Source organism: Galeopterus variegatus, unplaced genomic scaffold (assembly GCF_000696425.1).
Source record: "Galeopterus variegatus unplaced genomic scaffold, G_variegatus-3.0.2 Scaffold692, whole genome shotgun sequence".
NCBI classification, from domain to species: Eukaryota; Metazoa; Chordata; class Mammalia; order Dermoptera; family Cynocephalidae; genus Galeopterus; species Galeopterus variegatus.
Window position 1 is genome coordinate 341874 of NW_007726803.1, and position 26409 is coordinate 368282.

Here is a 26409-nt window from a genome sequence, read left to right on the forward strand (position 1 = left end):
CTCATCCCCTGCCCCAACATTCCCATTTTTTTTTTTTTTTTTTTTGTCTTTTGTCTTTTTTCCGTGTCCGGCAACGGATCGCAACCCTCAGTGTTGCCCCCGTACCGGACCGGGGACCGGCAACGGGATCGCAAGCCTCGGTGCTGCTCCCGCGCCTCGCTCAGCCAGTGAGCGGGAGCGGGTCTGTATGTGGGATCCGAACCCTCGGGCGGGAGCGCCGCCGCGCTTCCCAAGCGGCGCACTATCCAGTGCGCCACCGGGCCGGCCCCAACATTCCCATTTTTTTCACAAGACAACCCTTTCCATCTTTGGGCAACTCTGATAGTTGAAAAGTTCTTCCGGACATTGGTCAAAGACGTGCTTCTCTATAACTTGCACTCATTATCCACTGCCTTCCTTTAGGCACAACTGGAATGGAACCTCACATTTTGATAGTCCTTTAAATACCTGAAACCAGTTATCCTGTGTCTCTTAAATCCCTCCTCTGGGCTGGACACCTCTAGTTTTTTCAGCTGTTCCTCCTGGAGCTGAGAAAGGCTGGGCTCTGACACGCCCTCCCCCGCTCCAGTCACTGATGTTGGCCCGTGAACATGGGGACAGGCACAGACTACCAAAGAAAGCGCAGGCACAGCCACAGCTCAGCACTAATGAACCCAAGTCTCCTTGCTTTCTTTTTCTCAGTTGAGTTGATGAATTCCAAAACTGGAGGCCAAACTTTGAGAAGAAGCCTTGAGTACAAACTCCCTAACTAGACCTCCTGAAGGTAGAGCTGACTCTTAATAGTACAAATTATAATATTGCTTTCCATTTAAGGAGTATTTTTTTTCATCTCCTCCAGTGGTCTTTTTGGTGTTGGTCCAGCTTAGTGGTTCTCAGCTCTTTAACAACCAGTAGACCCATCTGAGGAGCTCTTAAAACTTCCAATGCCCACTCCATCTTCCAAGATTCTGATATAAACGGTGTGAGGTGGGGCCTGGGTAGTGGTGTTTTTAAAGCCTCACTGTAATGAGCAGCCAGGGTTGCAGACTTTGGCTTCAAGAGCTCAGCAATGAACCTGAAATTCCCTCCAGCCCCACAAGAATGAGAAAATGCAGGATGTCGGAATAGCATCCAGGAATGGGCATGAGCCAGAGGACAGGCTAAGAGGACACAGTGGTTTTCTAAAATAGAAATCTTGTTTTAAATTACGAAAGCCATCCATGTTCAAATGAAATGAAAAAATATAGATATATACAAAGTAGAAAGTGAAACTATACCTGTTTCTCCTTTTCTCTATCCCTCTTCCCACAAATAACCACTGCTATCAGTTTGTTGCATGGTTTCTTTTTTTTTTTTTTTTTTTTTTTTTTGTTTTTTTCCGTGTCCGGCAACGGATTGCAACCCTCAGTGCTGCCCCCGTACCGGACTGGGGACCGGCGACAGGACCGCAACCCTCGGCGTTGCTCCCGTGCCTCGCTCAGCCAGTGAGCGGGAACCGGTCTATATGTGGGATCCGAACCCTCGGGCGGGAGCGCCGCCGTGCTTCCCAAGCGGTGCACTATCCAGTGCGCCACCGGGCCGGCCCTGCATGGTTTCTTTTTAATGTACATGTATGTACACATACACAAAGACCCCAAACACATACACTCTCCAAATAAATGTGATCGTATCATATACATACTGTTTCATAATCTTTTTTTTTTCTTTCTTAGTATACTGTGGACATCTTCCCATAATGATATAGAAAGGTCTACCTTATCTTTAATAGGTATATTAACCATAGTTTATTTGACCTTTTTCATCAGTAGACATTTAATATTTCTTATTTTTTGCTGTGATGAACGTATGTATATACATGTACACAAAACACATGCATACACATAAATACACATACACACACATATGAATAAATTCTTAGAGGTCAGATTGCTGCAGAAGGAATGCAAGTTTGGCAATAGAGAATGCCAAAATGCTCTCCAGAAAGATTGTTCCAGTCAACCCCATGCAACAAAAACCCTCCTGACAGCTCTTTGCCTGTGTCAGAAGTTGAGCTTTGCTGAGCACAGCAGAGAGGAAGGTGTAAGCACGTCAGATGGTGGGAGGAAGTGGTGGGGTCATGTCCCCCGCAGGCTGCATGTGGAGGGGGCCGCTGGCCTCTGGCCTTCGCTGGCTGCTGTGTTTCCCAGGAAGAGGAAGCCACGCCGAGTGTGTTAACCTTTGCCTCGCTCTCCAGGGCGTGACAACAGAGTGGGGCACGTTCACAGGACGTGTGTGCTGGGGTCAGCAGGCCTGGGTCAGTCACTGAGTTGGGAGTGTGTGGAGTAAGAGTCCCCTTCCTAACTCTTTCCTAGACCCACTGGGTTGTATCCAAGGCCCTCGGAAGCCCAGAAGCGCAATTCTTTTGATAGCTCAGGAGAAGATACATTTGTTTAAAATTTCCAGACTCTCTAGCTCCTGAATGTCACTGTGCATTTAGAGTTTTCCTCCCTGATTTTCATCATAGAGTAAGCCTCGTCCCCCAAGCCTAGGCACACTGCCACCCTCTTTGGGCTCCTGGGCATTACTCAAGACATCCACTGCCCATTGCTGGGCCTCTCCATTGGAGCCCCTGCTGGCTAAGGGTGGCCAGACTCGTTTGCTCTGCCAAGCTGGCTTGGGACCAGAGGGTAGTGGCAGGTCTGGAGGGAGGAAGGTACAAAGGTCCAATCACATACCCTCAGGTATTCTGGTGAATGTCCCAGTGGGGACCACGCCCAGAACTCTGGAAACCCAAAGCGGGTTCCTTTCCAGGCCCAGCACTAACTAGTGCCCCCAGAATCTTCTAGGGGAAGAGATCAAAATTCTTAGTGTGCAAAAGACTGTGCCAGGCACTTTGAAGGGGAAGACTGGGGAAGAGAAGTCACGTTTATTGAGCACCTACAGCACCCTAGTCACAGTGGTTGTTCTGCATTTGTGTTCTCATTAATCTTCACAGCGAGGCAGGTTTATTACTCCCATTTTATGGATGGGGAGTGAAGGCTCCTGGAGCTGATCTAGTTGATTCTAAATCATGTAAATCAGAGCGCTGGTCCCCATGCAGGGCTCCTACCCACCTGCCTCCTGGGCAGCCTCCATACTGACCAACAGATCCACTTACCCATGAAGGAACCAGTTGACAGAGCAGTAGATTGAGCCACTAGGGCAAATCATTGTGGCAGGGACTCTGTCTTGTGCCAGGCAGCCTAGCATCGTTATTACAGATGGAGTGGTCAGGCTGTGGAGTGAACGGCCACATTGGAATCTTGAGTTCCATCATTTGCACGAATATGACCTTGGGAAGATCATTTGTCTCTGTAGGCCCCAGCGTCTTCATCTGTGAGCTAGAGACGATAACACTTTCCTCACAGAACTACTGTTGGCGCATATAAGGAGAAGGTTGGTAAGAGCTGACTCTTTATGCTGTTTTTCTTCCAGTTCTGGGAACTATAAGGACAGAGCTTTGACAGCTGAACCTTTTTTTAAGTTCCATGTAGGGTTTGTGAACCCTGGGAGTTTCTAGTTTATGTACTCATTTCCCCTCCAGGAAACATAAGAAAAAGAAAAGAAAAAGCCTCCGACCCTGGAGGGGCTGGCCACAGCATGTCCATCCTCTCAGCGGACGCTCCCGGGGATGGTCATTGTTTTCCCGGCCCTGGGCAGCAGAGTTATTTTTGCTTTTCTACTTTCCCAGGACAGGCTTGTTGTTAGTAGTGGTTCCACCATGGCCATGAGCGTGTGTGTGTGTGTGTGTGTGTGTGTGTGTTCATCCATGTCTCCATGTCCTACTTCCTGCTCATAGTGTCATGATCCGAGTCTCATGGCACATGGAAAGAAGTCGGTTCACTCCCTCGCTCTTCCCAGGTATCTAAATAGCTAACTTTCATGGGGCATTTACTGCATGCCAGGCCCCTGTGCTGGGCGCCACATGCACATCATCACATTTAATGGGAGGCTCTCATTATAAATCACAGTTTGCAGCTAAGGAAACCCTAACTCAGAGAGGCTAAGACACTTGCCCAACCCCATACAGCAGGGAAGTATGGCCAACACGGCCTCTGGTCCCTCTGAGGCTCACTTTTGGGCACCCCATCACTCCATCTTGCACTGCTCCCTACTTGATGTGTCAACGTAAGTCTTGCTGCCCCTCCTGGGTTGTAAGGGCCTGGAGGTTGGGGACTTTGCCTCATCTTCTCTTTAGCTGGGCACCAAACCAAGCACCAGGTAAGCATTCACTCACTATCTGTTGGTTGCTTTGTAACTTCACTTATTTAGGGAACATTAAGTGAGCACTTCTTAGGTGTCAAGTGTAGTGCTGGGCATTAGGATGCCATGATCCCCTTCAGGGAGCTTCTGCTGTAATGAGGAGACTCAAGGGTTAACTCACTGAATCCCCTCAACAGCCCTCAAAGTGAGGTTACCACTGTTATCCTCATTGTAGAGTAATAAACAGAGTCCCCAGCGATATGGGGGCTTCCTTCAGACCTTCTGGTCTACCCATTACCTTCCACATTAAATAAATAATCGAGGCCCATGATTCCTGCAAAGGCAGTGAGGACGATGGTTCCTCAACAAGCTCAAGTGATGTTTGATGCAGTATAGGAGTCTGCCTTTGTCCCCTCCTTCAAGTCCCTTGAAAAAGCCCTTTTTCTCTAAGAAGGCGCATTTGGCCGAGGTCTGCAACGGCAGCTCCTGTGTTTTAGAGGAGACTGGTGGACGTGTAGTTCTGGGAGGAGCCTTCTCCCGGCACACACCCCACTCCTCCCAGATCCTTTCTGGGGTTCACTTCTGCTGTGGTTACTGTGACTACTCCATGAACACAAAGCCCTGAGAGAGCCTGGAGTCAGGTGGTCTGAAAACCAGAAAGGTTCTCCCACCTGGTCATTAACCTGTAGTCAACCTGTGGGTGTGTGTTGAAGTGGAGGTCGTCTTCCAAGCCAGACTCCTAAATGGTTGTTCCCCAGATCTGCAGCATTACCTCCCTCCCTTCCTACCCCAGGAACAAACACCCACCCCAAAGGAGGAGCTGGAATTTTAATAGGGCCACTCCCTGAAGGTGCTCAGGCTGAGCAGCGAAACTTTAGCCAAGTGGCCACAGGCTGATGAACTTGATTTTGCTGGGAGGGTTTTGGGTTGGCAAAGACCCTTGCATGGAGCCAGATGTAAGTATTTGTATTCTACTCCTTGGCCACTGGGGATTTGCTATTGGGGGTGGGGGTAGTCTCTAGGTATTGCTGCTAGCCCCCTCTTTGGTGCTTCAGACCCCGTGGATTAGACTGGTGTTAGATCAGCCAGTCACTATCTCAGTGTGCCCAGCAGACAGGCAGGCCTAGAGAGCCTCAGGGAAGAAGGGGAAGACAGCTTCTGCTGATAGGGGGACCCGGGAGGGAGGCAGACTCACCCATGGTAGAGACTGACACAGCCTGTATCAGGCACAGGCTGTTCTGAGCCAACAATTAACAAACAAAGGCAGATATAATAACTGGCTAATTGAGGAAAGCAGACTATGAGCCCCGCAAGGGATGGCACAGACTGGCTAGACTAGTGGGGGCCCAGGTCAGATGCTGGAACTCTGCAGGGCTTTCTGTCTGGGTGCAGCCACGTGTTGTCAAGAGGAGTGTTTAACATCAGGGCCTTCACTGCTTCCCCATGGGCCACAGCAGGGAGGAGATGGGGCATTGGCCCAGCATTTGGTGTAGCCACATTCATTGGGGGAGCATCCCTGGGGTTCTCCACCCTGCTGGGTGGTCTTGATCTAGAGGACCAGCCTGGCCTAGTTTGGGACTTACGTGTTCCCCACCATCCCCAACCTCCAATGACAGAACTTAGTACACAGAGCACTTTGAATAGAAGGTTAGAGCTGATTGGTACCTTAGATGGGCTGGCAGCAACTTTTTGGGGAAGAACTTAGTGTCATGAACTTCTCTAGCAGGAAGCCAGAGCAGTGATCATGTCCCCAAATATAAATTCCCCATTACTAGTTGCTAGATTATGTTCATTCTGTCTTCTGGAGCCATATCCTTCAGGAATCAACTCCTGAAGGAAACAAACATTAGGCATCCCTCCAACTCCATAGTCCAGAAGATTTGGGGAGGTTGAAGAAGAGCTGGGTCCTGAGGAGATCCTGTGACCTCAAGGACCCTAGAAAGCAGTGACTGGCCATCCAGGGGAACAAGGTGCTGTGTGCATTAGAATAGGCACCTCTTGCTCCGCATGGCTGCAGCCCGAGTGTACATTTTGGGGAGCTGAGTACAGGTTAGATTTCACCCCTGCCTGTCCTCTTGACCAGACAATCCTTGGGCAGTGAACAACTTGCCCAACTGTATGCAATGGCCCTAGTCCTAGCCAGCTGATCCCGGGTTCATGGTGGTGTGAACAGGTGAAGGAAGATTGTCATTGAGTTTCCATTTGGCCTGGGGCCAGGGGCAGCTAGCAGGGGTACAGGGAAGATGAGACCTTCCTCAGTGCCATGGAGATTGCCCCTGCAGCTTCTAACTCCTTCCTCTCATACTTTCTGTCAGCAAAGGGAGCAACGGGTACTTACGGACACTTTCTGACTAAACACAGGCAGGTCCTAGACCTTCTAGGAATGGGTGGGCTGTAAACGTGTGGGGTCACAGCCCAGATCTGTTCAAGGCCATCCCTCCACAGGAACGAGCCAGGCTTCATTCTTGGTGCTGTGGAGCTGAACTGCGAGTCTGGTTTGCACCAAGGCCGTTTTCTTGCTGAAAGGAGCAAGGCTAATAGAGCACAGAAGGACGCACTGGGCAGAGGAGTTTGGAAGCCTCAGGCATTGCTGGGCCTTTTAAGCTGAGCAGATGGGAGGCAGCCCAATAGGCCTCAGGCCGGGTGGGCTGGTGAGCCCGGGGCGTTGTGCTGGATGTCCAGCAAGATCTTCTGCACTGTGTCCATGGTGGAGATTCCCCTCCCGTGTGAAGGGAGAGGATGGCGGGAGGACAGGAGACTCTGGGCCTCTTCAGTCTGGGTTCACCCAGGGAACTCTGGAAGCACTTGCTGGTCTCTAGTGAGCCTTCATAGACGCCTGCCATCTGCCCCAAATGGCCGGAGACAGGGGAAATAGAATCCATGGATTTTTCAAATCCAGAAGGAAGGGAAACTCCACCCAGGAAACATAAACCCAAGTACAGTGCTTGGAAGCAGGATGTTTAATTGCCAAACCTTTCTTGAGACCCAGCTGCTGGGTAATGTTATCTCAGAGGCTCCTGAGGCCAGGGGAGAGTTTATCTGGGCTCCTGACGCAGGCTCGTAAACAGAGCTGGCTTTCGTGATGACCTCTGCCCTGTCCCCCTTCCCTGTCACCTGCTCTTTCTCTGCAGTTTATCTCTAAAGTTTCTAGTGCCGGCAGCTTCAGCTCAGGGAGACTTGAGAAACTCTGGTGTTGGCGTATGGAGATGAGGAAAGGGTTGGACTAGAATTTTGTGTATCCATTGCTCATCTGGAACAATAATCTAGGATGCTCAAGGTTTGGAAAAAGCAGATGAGTATCCTGCCAAGATGAGAGAAAGGATTCTGGAGACTGTCCACGTATCTCTGGGCTTGTCTCCAGGGAGGTCTCTGATTGTTTTCTCAACCCAGGATTTAGATCGTTTGTCCAGGAGGGTAGGCTGGGGGGCCTCTGGCAAATTGCAGAAACTTGGGGGAAGCTGGGAATGGGGGTTCACTTCCCAACCCCCCATACCTGAGTCCTGCTCATGCCTGCTCAAGGCATAGAAAGTGGGATACAAGATTGCTAGCAAGAGCAATCCTTTCCCAAACCAGGAAAGACTTGCTTTTGGGGGAATTATGACTGTGTCCTGGCTGTGTGGCTGTGGCTGTGGCTGTGGCTGAAGAGGGCACATGGACAACCCTCTGTCACCCCTCCCTCTGGCTGGTTCTCCAGAGGGGTGCCTTTGATGTGGGTTCAGGTCAAGGGTTACACAGAGATGACTCCCTGTGCATTTTCAACTATTTTGAAGCATAAAATGCAAAGGACTTTTCCAAAGGGGGCATGCTCTGGTCGTACACAAGATAGTCCTAAACTAGGAATTGGAGGTCTGGTTCCTATCCCAGCTCTGCACTACAGGGTGAGCACACTGCAGTGATAACGTGCAGGCATCAGTCCTGGCAGCCCTGAAGGTTGTGCCCATCGTATAGAGGAGGAGCCTGGTCTCACAGCCACTAAGGAGGGTGCTGTAGAATCTGCTCCTTCTCACCTGGCCACACCCCTTCCTTGCAAATCACCACTCTGGGCCCTAGGTTTCTCCTCTACAAAAGGAGAGGCCGCCCTGGATCCTCCCAGCTGCTGGGGTTGTGAGCCTGTGATTAATTCTCTCTGGGAGGTGAAGGGAAGCCCCTAATTACTGGAAAGGATGGAGGATGGGTGTGTTAAGCCCCAGTTAAGCCCGTCCTCTGGGCTCTGCTTGGTTGGCTCAGAAGAAAGGCTGCTGTCTAATGTCCTGCAGGCGAGTGCAGGCTCTCTGTCTCCAAGGAGAGCTAGGAGACTTGGGGCCTCCTTACCTTCAGCTGCTGGGGCGAAGGTCAGGGAGGCAGCACCTGGCACGTGCACAGCGTCTGCTCTCTGCCCTGGGACTGGGGGAAGGGGAGATGCAGGTTGGGGAAGGGGAGATACAATGGGGAGGCAGCAGGGGGAATTTGGCAGGTTATAACCCCGTGAAAGTCCCAGAGCATCCCACCAGTCAGTGAAGCCAGTCGTGTATGAGGCTTTCCTCTGCGTTATCTGGCTTTGTAGCATTCCTAACCATTGGCTTCTGTCTGGGCCCCTGAGTTCTGTCTCTTCTTGGTCTCGGGCTCTCAGAATTGCCTTTACTTCCTTTTACTCCCCCAGGGACCTTGAGGCTCACTCCCTGAGCAAGTACTGCACAGATTTCACGCCACCTAAAGCTTTACTTAAAAAGGTGTCATTCTGTCCTAAGCAAGTATTTGATTTAAATATCCACACTCCTAAATTTACATATAGGGAAGTAGTCCAGGGTGGTTAAGAGCACGGGGATTAGACTCAGCTGGACCTGGGTTCAAGTTCTTTGCTCTGTGTTTTATTAGCTGTGTGACCTCAGGCAAGTTACTTAGCTTCTCTGAGCTTCATACTGTGTAGGGGGATCACCTCATTGGGCTGAAGATTAAATGAGCTGATGCATCTAAATGCTTTCCAGTGTTCTGGCATCTAGTAATATTTAGTTACCTCAACATTAGGTAACATTTTGTTATCTAAATGGTTTTATAATTTATGGTATGAGATATACATTTACATAGGATATAGAACAAAGCACATCCCTATTTATTATAATAATAGTCGACAGTTTATTTTGAGCTTGTGAGGCTAGGGATGACTTTTTACTTTATGTTCTTCCTCATCAAGGTCACATGCTGTAAATACCCATCTCTGGGTGGCAGCACTCAGTCCTACTTGCTTGGCTTTGTGGCCTTCTTCTCGGTTGCATTTCAGAACAAACACTGTCCACAACATTCAGCCACAGGAGGGGAGAAGGGACTGCATTCAGACTTCACTTCCTTGTCTGTTAACTGAGCAGCCAGGCACAAAGCCTCACCACTCCTGTGCACAAACCCTGCTCCAGGCATCTGGGAAGTCAGCCGGTCCGATGCCCCAGGGTGTCTAAATACTGCTCATCTTTGCTGACCTTCCTCCTCCTCACTGCAGCTGAGACCCCCGGCTTCTCTGGCTATTTTGTTTTTCTCACTGATACAGACCCCCCACACCTACAGAATCAGAATCACTAGGCAGAGGCCCAGAAATATGAATTTTTACAAAGCTCCCCAGGTGATTCTGATGTGCATCCTGGCACAGGAACCACCACTGGGGACCTACAGCCACTGCTTCTCTCCTGAGGGAGGAGACGAGGCAGAGGTCTCACCTGTGTCCCTTCAGTGTTCTTAACCACGTACCTGCAGACATCAGCACAGGCACCAGGCAGACCTTCAGCGGGATAGCCCTGAGTCTGTGGGAGGGAACCCTGCCCTCTAACTCAGGCCACTTCCAGGAGGGACAAAAATAGTGAGAACAGCAGGCCCAATTATGTGGACAGGGGGCTTTCTCTCTTACCACTGCAAAGCCTGATGGAACCCTGGGAACTGAGAGTCTGGCCCTGAAATGCCTTCATTGCAAGGTGCCCAAAGAGAAAAGTTTTCAAATCTTCCATGGGCTGACATCACTCCTGCCAATCTACTTCTCATCCAGAGGACCCGTTTGGTTGTTCAACACAGCGGGATGTTTTCTGAGCACCTGCTCTGTGCCTGGTACTGAGCTAAGACTTAGGGACACGGAGATGAATCACACATCTCTGAAATGCTATGGTCTCCTGAAGTGTTCTTCAGAGTCCTGAGGACTGACCGCAGCAAAATAACCTGGGATTTGTTAAAAGTATACATGTTCGAGCCCCCAAAACACAGGTCTACTTATGCAGAATTTTGGAGACTGGGGCCCAGGCATCTGCAATTTTGGAAGGCCCTTTATGGAATCTCGTTCACTCTAAAATTTGAGGACCAGTGGAAATTAGCTACCTAAAAAAAGAAAGAAAGAAAGAATGCCCCCAATTTTATGTTCATTGTATAAAATACATGTAAATAAAGAGAAGGAAATTAAAACCACTTGTTTTAGTCCTACCCTCCTAAGATAATCAGCTTAGCATTTTATTGAATGGCCCTCTAGATGCATGTGCTTGTGTGTTTATTTAGACATATATTGTAGCATCCACATGGTACCTGACACTGTGCTAGGTCCTGGGGACAGAAGAGATGAGAAAAAGAATGGTCCTGACCATGGAGTACCTGCAGCCATATATATACTTGACTTTCATTACCAAAGGGTTTTATTTTCATTCACTCACACATTTATTGTCAGCATGATAGGAAAAGCAAAGGATATCTTGGCAAGGCACTGAACAGAGTCCCTCATGCTGTCCATGTGGTCACAAGAGAGAGACATAAGCAGGGGGATGCTCCATGAAGTGATATTTGTAACAGTACAAACAGTTTTGCCCCAGGAGCTGGAGGAGGGGGTCGATATCAACCTGTCCCTGGTGGGAGCCATGGGACTCCAGTCCAGTCACTGAAGCATCAGAGGAAGCACAGAGTGGGAAGGACAGCACCATATGAGTAGAGTATGCCATTGGCACTTGAAGATGCAGCAATGGAATGGGCTACCTTGGGAGGGAGGGAGTTCCCATTCATTGGGAGTATTTAAGCAGAAGCTGGTTCTTAGTCATTTTCTTTTCTGAATGTTACTGAAGATTCCCTGCCTGCTCTGGCCCCTTTCAGCTCTAAGATTCATGTATAGTTCTGGAGGCTGGAAGGTCTAAAATCGAGATCCAGCAGGGTTCAGTTTCTGGTGAGGTCTCTCTTCCTGGCCTGCAGACAGCTGCCTCCTTGCTGTGTCCTCACATGGAGAGAGCTGCAGTCTTGTGAAAAGAGAACAGTCATGTGAAATGATGCCTGGCACAGCTCGAAGCCCAGCCTTGGCTGCCTGCTCACCTGCTCTTACCTTTTCCCCACAGGTGTACATCATCAACGTGACCTGGTCTGACTCCACCTCCCAGACCATCTACCGGAGGTACAGCAAGTTCTTTGACCTGCAGGTGAGTTGGTTGGAGCTCAGATGGTGGCCTTATCTCTCTGGTGGGCTGGCCTCTCTCATGTCTTCATTCTGCCAGAGAGCCCCCAGCAGACCAGTCAGGTCGAAGTTTAGGTTGGAGCAGAGGGACAGAGGAGAGAAGCTCAACAGTTAGAGCTGGGCTTCTTTCAGTCTTGGATATTGCAGGCAGACACTCGCGGCTTTGTTGGCTTCCTCAGATGGTCTTAACAGTCATGCTTTGTCATCCTCCTTTGCCTGGGAGGTAGGAAACCATGGTGGAGAGGAGGGAGACCGGCTGTGGGTGCTGTGTTCCTTAGCAGACATGTGTCTATAAACATCCAGGGTGAGACACAAGCTGCCATATCATTGCAGGCAAAGAAAAGCAAACACACAGAGAAGACTGAAACAAAATAAGCAATTTCTTGAACTACAGACACAAACTGGGCATACCCCTGTGTCTGTCTAACTGAATAAGGCACTTGCCACCCAGTGTGTACATGTGTATGGTAGGTGTGTGTCTCTGATACACACAGGCATGTTTACACAGTGGGGCTGGTAGCATGGATCCCACAGTTACCACTGCAGATACCCCCATTTTGCCAACTAATTTAGTTAGGCTTCTTTCTGTTACAAAGGACAGTTTTACACTCACACTGGCTTCAACAAAAAGGAGACTTACTTGGAAGGAGGATATACCAGGGAAGCTTGTGCAGGTGACCGGTTGGTGAGAAGGCAGTGAGGCAGGGGGCTTCAGGAATACTGAAACCAGGACCTGCTCTGCCTCTGTCTTGGCTCTGCTGCCCTCTGGGCACTGTCCTCAGCTTGTTACCTCATACCCTTAGGAGCTTGGCTATCAGCAGCTCTAGAATCTCATATCTTGTGGCTCCCAATAGCAGAGAGACTAACTCTCTCTCACTTCCAAGCAGAAAAATCCCAGGGAAGATTCTCCTTGGCCTGACTTGGTCAAGGTGCCCTCTCTGGACTAATCGATACAGCCAGGGGTAGAGGGTCATATAGCACAGACATGGCCTCTATGGGGCCCCCTGTGTATCTGAGGCAAGTACCAGAGAAGGGAGAATCATTGTGAGTCGGGCAGCAACCCCTCCTAAACCAGGAAGGGAAAGCCAAAATGTTCTAGATTCTTCCTGAGAGCTGTGAACCTGATTTAGGCTCAAGCAAAGAAGAAACCCCAACTCCTAGACCTCACAACCAGGGTCCATTCTTTCCTTCATGGGATTTTGGTGGCGAGTCATCTTGGAAAGGCCAGACCTGCATGTTTGCTCCCTAATACCTGATTTTATCTCATTGTCCTTATTCTACCTTTGAGACAAGCCAAAGGTGAGCAGCTTTCTGTATTATAAATCCTCTCTTAAACCAACAATGTGGGATTGAAAGCCATTCCTTACCCTCCTGCCTTCTTCATCTTCCCCCCTCAATTCCTGTCCAGTCTCCTTGGATCCTTTTGGCATAAACTGGTGGGCTTTGCTGATACCCCATCAATGGGTGCAGTGTGCTGGACAGGAAATGATAACTCGGTTGGGGAGAGGGAACCCTGAAAGGACTCATTGATGAGCTGGAGGGGATCCGAAAGTCAGTGGAAACTTCCAAATCAGAACTTTTCTTCCCCCCTTCTGTTCTGGTTCCCCACCCCCTCCTGAGTTACAGAATCTCACAAGAAAGGAATGCTCTTCCCCCCACCTCTCCCTTGCCTGGAAGGCGAGTTTCCTGTGTGTTGGGAGGGGACACACACATGGGCAGTGGCTTGTGCCATTTGTGGCCTTAGCCTTGGAATGGCCATCAGCATCTATGTGGGTCATTGCCACCCCGTAGATGCAGTTTGGGAAGGGGTCGGAATGGGTCTTTGGAATTTAACCTTTGAGCCAAGCATAGCATGTCTGTGAACCCATCTTATGTGCCATAATGACTTTTAGTGGCATTTGTGTTGGGAAGCCTTTCTTATTTGCTTGGGTCACTCATTTTAATATGGCGGCTCCTATGGAGGAAGAACAGATAGTATTGCTAACTCCACCTCTGGCCACTGGTGGGCCTCAGACCTCAGCTTTCCAAGAGGCTGTGTGAGAGAGAGTGGCTAAGATTTTAGGCCCTGAGGACACATTTGTTGGGACTGGTTGCTGGCTCTGTCACAGTGTAACAGGTATTTTAACTTCTCTAGGCTCAGTTTTCTCATCTGTAGAATGACGATTCAATTAGTCTTCACCCAGCAGGGTTGTTAAGAGGATTAAATGAGCTAATCCAGTTTTTCCTGACACTTAGCGGCCTAGTGAGTCACCTGATGTTACCAGGTGACGCTGGCCGTGTGGTTGGAGGTGTCTGGGGGCTCAGGGCCTGCTCTCTCGATGTGGTTTAGCTGTTTCCTCACTGGCTCCATCCTGTAATGCTGAGCTGCTCTGTGCTCAGGCCTGTGTCAGAGTGCCCAGAGTCGAGTGGCCTTGGGCTCCTCTCTGGCGCTTGCCTCTGGGCTGGGCAGGAGCATGTTGGGAGTGGGGGTGTGCCCCAGCAGGCTGCTCCTTCCCTTCTTTGGCTGAGCCCCACCTTGGGACCCTCAAGGCACAGGCTCCCTTAGCCAGCCTGGGGGGGGTTGCTGACCTGGCTTCACCAACTCATGGTCTGGACCTTCTGGGGACCACAGACCCCTCCTTGAATCTGGAGGAAGCCCTCTCCCCAGATAAAGAGTCCATATGTACAATTTTACTTACAGTGTCAGATGTTTACAGAACCCTGTGGACACCCCGTGAAGAACCACTGAGACAAATCAGTTTAGATCCTGAATCATACATTCACATCTGGTACTACTTGGGCACCATTTGGGGGTCTATACGTGACATTCAGATAGTGGCAGGGGGCCTGGACACCTCCTTGATAGTCTCCTGGGTCCTCCCTCCTCCCACGAGTTGGTAGCCTTGTCCCCAGTGTGGGTCTCCCCATACTTTCCCTCTCTTATTCTCCTTCTTCTGCTAGTGTCTTTTGTTCTTGGTGGGGGTCAGGTTCTCATGAGGAGGCACCTTGGTTTCCCACCTCTCTAATATAACCTGGGAATCAGGTGCAAAGTGATATGAAGTGGTCCCTGACCCTCCCCTGGCAATGAGTTGAGGGCCATGGGGTACATGCAGATCCAATTTCATTTGGAATAGCACCAAATGAAATATTCAGATGGAATAGCACCTCCATTTCTTCCTCTGAAGAGCAAATGGGGACATGGACATCTGTGCCCTGCCCTTTGTGCTCTGCAGCCGTGAGGCCAAGAAGCATTTGAAGGGTGCTCTGTCATAGATCTGAGCAGAAAGCCCAGCACAGCACGCCACCCACCACCCCATGTCCTGTGTGCAAACTAAGATTTGAAGCAGAACATCCTTCTGGGTTATTATCTTCAAAGCTTCTTCCAGGACCTAACTGCGCTGTGTGGAGCTCTCAGGAAATCCCTGGAAATGAATAATCTCAGACACGCCAGGGCCACGAGCTCTGAGGGAATGACAGGCAGGAGAGAGGCAGGAGCCAGAGGGCTTGGGCTTGGAGAAGAGCCAGTGTCCCTTTGAGGTGACCCATGACATTAATGAGTTCTCTACAAGGTACTTAGAACTCTGGTGGCACGTTAAGGAGCTATTCGTGGGGAGTGGGAGAAGTCAAGATTGGGGAGGGAGGGGAGAGAAACTACAGATCACCTGGTAACTGCTCATTCCACACTTATCTGAAGCCTTAGGACGGAACAGAGCAGATTCTTTTATCTCCGTGTCCGCCACACCGCCCCCCGCCCCTCCCATGTTTTTCATTTACAGGCCACTTGCTAGTTGTGAGGTACTGGGATCAGGGTTGCCACATAAATGTGAGTTGCCCAGTTAAATTTGAATTTCAGATAAGCAACGAATACTTTTTTTAGTATAAGTATGTCCCTAAGGTTGCATGGGACCTACTTACGCTAAAGAAGTTATTTGTTGTTTATCTGAAATTCAAATTTTACTGTGCATCCTGTATTCTCACTTGCTAAATCTGGCAGCCCTGCCCTGGCTGTGAGAGTGAGTGGTGAGTGAGGGTGGAAGTAAAAGGTGAATAATCCAGAATAAGAGTGAATTGGCCTGTGCTCAGGCCTTCAACACATATCTTCCACCTTGAGCCTCCAGACCCAGTGGTTCTGCCTCCTCCACACACCAGGGGCTACATGCTGAACCCAGCACCTCTTCCTGCCCTCTTGGAAGCCCCAGGTATGGGAGCTGTCCAGTGTGTTAGCCACTAACCACATGCGACTATTTAAATTAATTTAAATGTTTTTAAATTAAAATTTTAAAATTAAGTTAAATTTAGATTTTTAGTTTTTTGGTCAACACTACATCAAAAATGCTCAATAGTCACAGTGGCTGGTGGCAGTGTATTGAGCCGATAGACAACATTTCTATCATCACAGTAAGTTCTATTGGATTGTGCTGCTTTAACCATCTGGAGCACACAACAGGCTGGATCTGGCTTCATGCCCACCCAGAGTGCTCTGCCACCCTCCCAGCCCCTCCCCACATTGCCCCATAAAATCTAGGGCCCCAACAAGAAGGAAACTATGTTCCTGCAAGATTTTCCCCATCCATAGAGCATTTCAAACCAGGTCAGTTTCCAGAGAGGGCTTCTAAGAGCATTTCAGATGTCAAGTTGGGAACAGGGAAGAGGTGAGGCTCTTGATCTCCAAGTAGAAATTGATTTCTTCTAAAAATAACTCACTACTCAGCCCTATCTGACTAGGAAAGGGACCTGTCCCAGAGGGAGCCCACCAGGACAGGCCTAATATTGAGGCTTGTTTGGTTATAACGGGCTGGGTTGCTGGAGGTGCAGTTAAGGGGGGAGGGAAGGAGGGAGGAGTCGTAGACGCCCTTTTAAGTTGCCTTGTCATTGGTGGCTGGACTCATTTTTAGCCCCTGTCAATTTCCTTGCACAGGTCCTTCACTGCTGAGTGTCTGCCCCTGCCCTGGTCCCACCAAGGAAGGACCGGAAGGCTCTTGAAGCCCCGGCCCTGACCTACAAGGCGTTGGGCTGCAGTAATTGCTCTGCAAACATTGGCGCCACAGTGCTGCTGGCACTTGAGTCTGAACTCCGGCCAGTGAGTGCACAGGGTCAATATTTGATCAGAGCTGGGTGAGGCCCTTTAGCTCCCGCTGCACCACTTGGAAGATAGAGTTGAGAGGGTTGTTCAGGTTTGCTCATTTGCTCTAAAGGACTTCACCTTTCTTGAAGAGCTTTTATCTCTCTTCCTGATTGATCTCTCCAGACTCTCCACCCACATACCCCACCCCAGGGTCACACTCATTTTCCAGCTCTCAAATAGCCTGGCTAATGACAGGTGAACAAAACTATAATCCCTAAATTATTAGTAACTGGCCTTGGAATGGACCCGTATGTGGGTGTGTTATGATGTGGTTTATGGAAATCTATGGGATCATTGCATTTTCAGAATTAGAAGAGCTCTTATTCTAAGTCCTTCACTTTGCAGGTAAAGAACTGTGTTAATTTTTCCATTCATTTGATATATATGAGCTTTAATTTGGTTTGATGTCCAGAGAGGGCCTCAGCTGAGGTCGAACCAGGGTGATTCTGGTGTGCACCAAGGACCAACCTGAGAGTAGAAAGGGGGGGAAATGTCTCTCCTGCAGATGCTCTTTTAATTATCCTTTTAATCATTGTGGGAATTTGTTCGAGATCATTGATCTTCGACAAAAGGCGAGGGGGCCAAAGCTTGGGGAGGTGAACTGCCAACTTCTAAGAATGATTTTGTACCAAGGATTCCAGAGAGTTCCAGCACCCTCCATGTTGGCATGGCAGTTCCCGCTCCAGCAGTGCTGGGAGCTATGGACCATTGTGATTGCTCACAGCCCTAGACAGAGGAGAACACTGGCCTTGACTGAGGTCAGTCACCCGTCCCATGGCAAAAATGGGAAACAATTAAATGACCATCGATGGGGGGTGACTAAGTAAACTGTGGTATTTTCATACTACTTAGTACAATAGTCAAAACAAATGATATTGATCTCAATTCCATGGATGGATCCCCAAGAAATATTAATGAATGAATAACGCAAGTTTCAAAACAATATTTACAGCATGTTAGCAATTATACAAAAACAACAGCAAGATGTATCTTTTGCAGGTACATATACAGCATATGTACGTAAATATTTTTAAAAGATCTAGAAGGATGTAGTCTAGATTGATACTAGAGTTATCTCTAGTTGAGGGTTAAGGACATCGATGGGAAGGGAGGCTTGGTCAAAGGGGAACCTTAGCCTTATCTGTAATGTTTTACCTTTTTAAAAAAGGAGAATGCATTCATGTGATATTTGCAATAGTAATATGTGATAATTAAAGGTACACCTATGGGGGAGGTGGGGAAAGTGGGAAGTCTAAAATAAAATATGTCTCTCATGGTCATTACAATATAATGAGACAGAAAACACAGATTTAAAAAATAGACATTGGGAACATATCTAACAAGAGAATGAAAATGAAAATAATTATTAAAATCACATTAACTCATATTTCCTGGACCATCTTTCTAGATCATTCCTGTAGATTGTAACTGGTTAGATCTCATTATACCCGACCCCAGGGATCTGACCAAATTATCTTGTCAAACTTGAATCTTGTTTTCAAATACTGCTCAAAACCCATGAACTATGTATCAGGGCAAGAATTCTTGTATCATGTTCTCACATCGTGACAAAACCATCCTAAGAGTTACGTGATGGTGGAATGCAGTGTTTAAGGGCAGGATGGATGGGTTCCAAGACCAGGTCTAGCACTTACTGGATAGCCTTCTGGATAACCTTTGATGAGTTACTTAACCTCTCTGTGTCTCAGTTTTCTCATCCATATAATGGGGTTAATAAAAATACCTGCCTCATAGGGTAATGGTAAGAATGAAATGAGATGTTCCATGTAAAGAAAACCCTTAGAATAGTGACCTGGCCCTGAGATTCTAGACAGGGAAGCTGTAACATCACCAGTTTGTCCCTCAGAAACTTAACTCCAAGAGAAAATAGCTGAAGATCGCAACTCCATCTGGAGACAGAGCTTTCTTCCTGTGCCCCCTTAATATAGACTTCACTTTCACCAAATAGTGTGAAATAGGCTGGAGAGCAGATAGTGGTGTTAAGGGTTTTCAAGATAAATGCTTTCACCTCCACAGTTTAATTACTAATCCACCTTTCTCCCAGCAGTGCTGTTAGGATAACACTGTTTTTTTAAAAAGTAATCATTGGTTGACAGCTTTTCCTTGTTCTTGGAAAGAGGCATCATTCAGATTCCTAGTGGAACACAGAGGGACTCCAGGGGAGCCCCGTGGAGCTTTTGTGGGCTCCTGGGAAATCCATGGCTGGCTCCCCTCCCCTGGAGCCGGCTTCTGCTCCAGCACTCCCTTCCATCTTGCCCCTTAGGCGTGAGGGTGAACTCCAACTTCCTCCCCGTCTCTTCTGAGTTCCCAGTTGGCAGGTCCTGCATTGAGGTGGGGCAGGGATGTGGAGTGTTGGAAGGGAGGGCCTGGGTGAAATGGTACCTTGAGCAGGTTCAGAATGGAAAAGCTGCTTACCAGTGAGTTTTAATCCTGGGGTTACCTGGTGTCCAGCTGGAGAACGTTGGGAAAAGTTAAGTTTATTTTTTCCCCTCTGAGCAGATGGAGTTTGTAACATCTTGTGTGATTTCCCAACAAGGGTTTAGGTGACCCTTGTGCACATTGGGCCTCTCAGGTCCAGAGCGACTCAGGACCCGGCTCCAAGCAGATGGGGAGAGGTGGTGGGAGGAGGGTGGTGGCAGCAGGGACAGAGTGTCTGGGGGAGGACCTCAGCACATCTGTTCATAAAGGGAAATAAGACCCAGAGGGATGAGCTTGGGCCCTGAGGACCACCATGTAGGGGACTGCCATCAGGAGAACTCTCCACCCAGGCAGAGCCTATGGATAAGGAGAGAGCAGAGGAACTTGTCTGACATTCTGGAGCAGCCCAAACTTGTGGATGCTCGCCAGGATGCAGGTATGCTTAGGAAACCAGTCTTTTCCTATGCAGATGAGTACTCTTTGTGAGCCCCTTTTCGGGTACCTGTGTGCATTTGACCCAGGCATATCCTGTTTCTAATGACATAAGGCCCTGTCAGATCATACCCTCATTTGTGCACTTGGAAATTAGAAAACATCTCTGCTGTTTGCTGGTCCTTCAGCCTGTCCTTGGGGTCTGGGTGGAATTTTCACAAAGAGGGGGAAGCTCCTTTGTAGGCCGGGGAAAGTTGTAAAAGAAGCTGGAATGTCCTCTGAGTATTAAACCTTGGCCGTGTTCATTGGCTGTAAACTTCTGGGTGAAGTCTTGTGAATGTGGGCACTGGGGGTTTGGGGGCCTTTATGCTCCCCCGCTGACTGTCCCGCAGGGCCGACGAGAATGTCCCTTTCACAGGGGGAAATCAGCTGTGTGCAAATATCACAATAAGGGAGGTACATGCCTGTCAACTGGTGTTAACCGTGTATACTGGGCAATCGGGTGGAGTTGTAAGTATTACAACCAGAAGCCCCTTAGAGATGATCTACCAGGATGGGAAGCATCTGGCACTCATGTTGCCATTTTCCAGTCATGCCCACAACAGACATCCTTAGTTGAACATGGCACTCTCCCATCCTGTGCCCAGGGCAGACATTGTTAAATGATCATGGCAGACATGCTTAATCAACCAGACACAGCCTCAGAATCTTTCTAAAAAAATGAAACCAAATATCTTCAGGCAGTCACTACCAATCAGTGGGTGATGACCCCTTGAGGTGAAACTGATCAGCCACGCTCTGATCTAGCCCATTGCCCTTATTTGGCAGATAAGGAAAAGAGGCCCCGAGGCAGGGAGTGACTTGTCCAAAATCCCAGGACCAGCAGCGACAGTAGAACTCAGGTGCTCTAGCTTCTAGTTTGTTCCTGTCTGGAATTCTAGCCTCCCACCCAGAAGTCCTCTTTCCGTTTTTGGCTGAGGAGGGCAGGAAGTTTTTGTCGCCATCACTGAGCAAGATCCTGGTGGGAGGGGTGGGGAGACCATTCACACTCCCTGCAGAGAAGTTGCACAGAGCAGAAGTCTTCTCTCTAGCGCCCAGAAAGATCGAGGGCAGCCCCTCTCAGGCTTGGCTGCTTCCTGGAGCTCAGCCCCACCTCCTGCCCACCACCACCGCCTCTCATTGAATAATGAGCCCAGCTCTGCCAGGCGCAGCGTCTGAGTTAGCTCACACCACCGGCATGACTGCTCGGAGCGGCACACCTTGTTTTCCCAGTGTAAGGTGTCATGTCAGGGTGTGTTTGATGCCACGTCAGGGAGGCCGTGGAATGCAATTGCTGCCTCTGTCCCCTCCCTCCTCCTCCAGTCCTAGGCCCACAGCTCTGACCTAGAAAACTCAGCTCTGCCCCCACCGGGCCCCCCATCTACCCTTCTTTGGATAACCAGCGGGAAAGTTGGCTGGAAAGTGTGTAGGGGGACAGTGCCCTTCCAAACTGGAGAATGAAGGGAAGGAAGATCTTTGGTGGTGGCCAGGTGAGTGTTCTGTGTGTGTGTGTGTGTGTGTGTGTGTGTGTGTGTGTGTGTGTGTACACTCTGTGAAGCTTCAGCTGTGACAAGTCACTCCCTTCCTGCTGGAGGGAATTTCAAGTCAATCCTGGAGGAGCTCCAGCTACATGCCTGGCACCATCTTGGTACTGGGGACCCCGAAGGGAAAAGTCAGGGTCGTCCTGGGTGGAAGAGCCCGGCCGACAGCCTTAGCCTTCACAGGAACTGTCAGCTGGTGGAAGCATCTGAGCAGGGTAAACCCACAGAATGGGTATCACCCCAGTGAGCAGCCCAGGGTGTTACCCACCCCAGCCGGCCTGCATGCCGTGGACATCCCGTCCGGCTTGTGGCAGCTTTGGCTTCCTAGTCTTCCCACCCACCTTGACTCCAGCAACTGTTGGTTTTGCTTTTGACTCTTACAGAACTAGGCGTGTGGGACAGCCAGGGTGAGCTGTGGGCTTTTCTGGGGAATACAGAGTTTGTTCATCTCCCCTGGGAGACGATCTGCCACCAGCAGGATGACTGAGAGATGCAAGCTGGACTGATTCCCTTCATCAGCAACCCACCACCCCAGCTGGACCTCAGCTCCCGGGTGATTGTAGGGGCTGCGATCCCTGTGTCTCAGGGACACAGATCACTGCAGGAGTTGCTGGAGAATTGGAGCTGTTTCCTTTATATCCTCAATTTAACTAGAACCAAGAAAAAATAAAAGATTTCAGATCCCCCAGAGACCTCCTAAGTTGGATGATGTCAGGCTCTCCAAAAGGGCTTGTGAGATTCCTGGTGCCAAATTCCCAAGTTTTCAAGTGTATCTCGCAGGGAATGTAAAGTTCAGGCTCTGTTATCAGACAGGCTCACTTGGGTTTGCACCTTGGTCCCACCTCTTACCAGCTGTGTGACCCAGGGTGATTACCCAACCTCAAGGAGTCCCCACCTTCTCATCTGCAAAATGGTTCTAATTGCAGAAATTGCCTGGCAGAGTTGTGAGATTTTAAGGAGATAAGGCACAGGAAGCCTTTAGAGCCTAGAGCAGCTATGGAGCGTTATTATTCTAAGGTCATGTTGTTGCCTCTGAGCCCTCTAGAGAGGGCGGGGGGTTCCAGGTCTCCCCCACCCCCCACTGTGAACAGTGTCTGCCCAGCCTGGACTAAGGAAACATTTTTCCAGCTGCAAAAAAGGTGTCGGGCACCTCCAAGCTGCAGTAAATGAACGCTACAGGGCTGGCTAGGAGACAGGCCCCCAAGCCAGCCAGAGTTTGGCTCCATCTGCTAATCAGGGGGCCTTTATCTGGGCTCCACAGAACAAAGTGACCAGTTCAGCCCTCTTGGAGCTCTGAGCTCAGTGCCGGCTGGGGGGCTGGGGAGGAGGCTAGGAATGGGCAGGGGGGTCGCTGGGGCCTGCTCCCCCCTCCATCCAACAGTGTGATGGGGTGGGGACCAAGACAGAAGAGACCAGGCCAGGAAATCTATCAGAGTGCCAAAGTTTTAAGAAAATTGTGTAGGAGGACTCAGAAATGTGAGATTCTAATCATTGCTTAAAGCATCTTTTGGTGCATATTGGGGAGAGACTGCCATTGCCCAAATCTGGCAGTTGGGGCACTTGGGGCTAGTTTGGAACACAGGTTTCCTGGCTGTGTAGTTGAGAACCAGATTGGGGGAGGGTGGAGCCATGGGTATGTGCCCTTGCTGGGTATCAGATTCACCTGTGAGCCAAGTTCACCTGTGAGCCAGATTAAAAATGAATCCAGAACTGCCCCCCTATCCCCCCGCCACACCTCCTGAATCTGACTGTCCAGCACTGGGCCTCTGTGTCTGGAGCTGGAACAGGCTTGCTAAAAGATTCTGATCTGAAGCAGGATTTGAGCACTGTGGCATCCTGAGATGAGGAGACACCTGGAGCTTAGTGACCTCTCTGCCTGCCACCTGCCCACCCCTCCCGCCCCTGGTTGGAAGTGGCATCTGCAGGTGGGTGTCTGTCCTGCTTTGCTCCGGGCTACCTCTGCCCACCTGGGCCCAGGCCCTGAAGGCCAAAGGCCTAGAAAAGGAAGGAAAGAGCCCAGGGACAAACCTTGACTTGTCGCCCTTGGGGCAAGGGAGGGTGAGGAGCAGAGGTGGCCCCTACACTGGCAGGATTCTCCTGTAATAATGACGTTAGCAGGAGCTGTGTGTCAGGCACTGTCCCCACCCTTTCCTCATTACTTTGTACTGCTCACAGTCCACCCCAGGATGGAAGCACCACCCCTCCCTCACTTTTTTATGAGATGAGGGTACTGAGGTCACATAAAGACCTCAGGGTCACACAGTAGATAGGTGAAGAGCCAGGATTCAGACTGGGCAGTCTGGCTCTGGAATCCATGCACTGGACCGCTCCTCTCTGCTGCCACTTTGACATGGCCCCCATGTGGGTCAGGGACCGCAGAGCCAGTCTGGGAGGCCGTCCACCTCCAAGAGGACAGGGGTCCTTTCCCTCTCGTGCCAGGAAGGCTTTGGCTGCAGAGCAGATGGGGCTGGCTGGCCCTGGGCACTGGCTGGGCAGGATGTAGGCTGGGCATACAGAGAATCATCAGTCTCTGTGTTTGTTTGTTTTCTTTCTCTGTTCAGGACTCTTGGATTCTCTCTGTGGCATTCTCTCTCCCTCTGTCTTTCCTCAGTTTCTCCATTTGTCTCTCTGTCTCTGAGTCTCTCTGAGCATGTCTCTGTGTGTGGCCGTCTTTGTCCTTGTGACCTTTCCCTGAGCCTCCCTTCACTCTCTCGTGTCGGCCTCTCTGGAGGTTTTCTCTCTCACTCTCAACTGTCTTTGTCAGTCTGGGGGTCTCTCTTATCTGTGTTTCTCTCACCCCAGGATGCTGCCACACGTAAGCAGAGTCTGGGGGAAGGCAGGTGGGAGCCTGACTCTGGTCTGTGTGGGACTCAGTGGCGAAGGCAAAAGCCCTTGCAGGGAGAGGGAGCTGCTTTCCCTTCTCGGGGCTGTGGGGCTCAATTAACCCTTTTCCTGAGAGTGGCCCACCTACAGCCATTCCTTTGGAACCAGTGGCCAAGAGCCTTCCCTGCCTGCAGACGGCACCAGTGATGGCCAGCCGCTGGAGAAAGATTTCTCTCCCGCCTCCCAGGAGAGAGGTGGCTGCTTTCTCTTTTCCCTGGGCTGGGCTGTGCCGAGGGGCTCGTGTGTGTGTGCAGGGGGCTGGCAGCGGCCTCAGCCCCCACCCAGGCTATCCCCAGAGAGTACAGGGTTGCTGGGGGTAGGGCAGGGGTGTGGCTCTTCCCCTTTCTTCCCCTTCTCTGGCTGGACAGAGGGTCTCCCAGGTCTGTCTGTTCCATTGTCTAGTCCCCCCCTTCACTCCATGCTAGCTGTTCCTCTAGGGCCATGCCTGCCTGCTAGAAATAGCTGAGCAATGGGCATTTGCCCAGAAAGGGGAGTGGCTCTTGCAGGGCCAGGCTGGCTCCAAATACCCCTGCAGCTGTCAGCAATCTGGGTCAGGTAGGCATCAGAAACAGGTTTGGGGCAGGGCATTGCTCTCCCTTGAGTATCTGTTTTCAGTGAGGGGCAGTTTTCTCTGGCCCAAGCCTCTGCCATTAGCAAGAGGGTGGGTGGGGTAAGCACCTGACCACATTTGTTGAGCACCTGCTATGGGCAGGTCACTGTGTTCAGGGTGGAGCTGAGGAAGCGGGAACAAGTGGAATATGAGCTGACTGCAGGCTGATTACCCGTCCCCGTGGACACGCCTAGTAGGCTGAGCCCTGCAGGTGTCTCCGCTTGTAAGTCACATACATGCCTCCGCCTCAGCGAGTTCCAAACCTGGCTGCTGTCTGGGCCCTCCCTCCATCCCCCTCCCTTCTCCTCTCCCCCCTGCCCTCCCCCCTCAGTTGTCCTCTTTTCCTCTTGTCCTCCTCCTCTTCCCCTTCCCCCTCCTTTTCTTCCCGCTTCTCCCACTCTCCTCCCCTCTGCTCCCCCCTCGTGCTCCCCCCACCCCAGTCACTGCACCATCTCTCCCCGTCCTCCCGATTGCTCACTCATATCCAGCGCTCTTACCTGGACGCCCCTACTCCAGTCTGGCCTCTTCCAGCTGCTTCTCTGCACTGCAGCCCGTCAGCTTTTCTATTGTTTATTTTTAGTTATGAAAGTTTTCAGTCCTACAGAAAATAATATAACAGGTGCCAGTGAACCTACCACCCAGATTTAATAAGTGTTAACATTTTACCACATTTTCCTCAGATCCTTTTTTTTTTAAAGAAATGAATTGGTGCAGATGGAGGAGGTGTCTGATAAATGCTAGATTCCCTTCCTCCTGCCTCGGGTCATGGAGGGGTGTGCTGGGATGTTTTACTGAGAAGGTGGGACTGGATGTGGGTCTAGGCAGAGGGCTGGGGTTCAGGGGGGCCAAGAAGGCGTTCCAGGCAAGGAGGTCCCAAGGAGCAAAGTTGCGGAGGCAGGACCGCCTCAGGGACGAGCAGAGGTGCGCATGATCCAGCTTCTGTGGCCTCTGGGATCTGGAGCCGGGGAAGGATGGGCATGAAGGGGTCAGGTCTGCACGCAGGTGTCCCAGCAATCCCTGAGCTGCAGCACCTTCTCTCTTTGTGTTTCATCCTCCTTCTGCACCTCGTCCTAGGTGGGCAGCTGCCCTGGTTTATGAGGTCGCCGAGAGGATCCCATCACCTGGTCAGCAGGGCTGCCACCTGGAGAAGTGACCTACAGCTGGGCACCAGGGTGGCCTGGAAGACACCAAGCTCCATGGGGGAATTTTTCCTGTTGCATTTCCAGGTTCCCCCCGCCACCCTCCCCGCCACCAGGAAAGCCTCATTAAACGGAGCTGGCAGCAGAGCCAGGGAAGCGCGAGGCTGGCTCGCCTGCTGCGTGGGCTGCTTTACGAGGCTTCCCCTGGCAACTCTGCCTGAGGTTTATTTGTCCCTTCGAGGATTTTTTTCTCCTTTTCCATCTGGGCTCCACCTTGTCCTCCCCTTCCCCCAGTGTGAAGAGACTCTAGGAAGCCCTGCGTAAGGAGATTCCAGAAAGAAGTTATAGGACAGGACTTCTGTGGGCTGAGTGACGGGAGTGACCAGGGAAGCCATCACAGCAGTGGATTCCAGCGTCCGCCTTGGAAGCCATCGTACCAGTTTGGGGCACACGGGCTGCCTAGGTCAGCTGTCAGGAGCACCTGAGGTGCCGAAGGGGATTCAAACCCAGTCAGGACCACCCCAAACCTGGCCAGTCACGTCCCATATCAACCCAACAGCAAGGCAGCTCCTCTCAGACCTGCT

At 50.5% G+C, this 26409-nt stretch overlaps 1 protein-coding gene across 1 annotated transcript in view; it reads left to right on the forward strand.

Moving 5' to 3' along the window:
* Positions 1-26409, forward strand: part of LOC103589499 (SH3 and PX domain-containing protein 2A-like) — a 142987-nt gene that overhangs the window by 44570 nt on the left and 72008 nt on the right. Inside the window, exon 2 of the mRNA XM_008571502.1 lies at positions 11523-11603. Coding sequence (XP_008569724.1) covers positions 11523-11603 — 81 coding nt within the window. The remainder of the gene's footprint in view (positions 1-11522; positions 11604-26409) is intronic.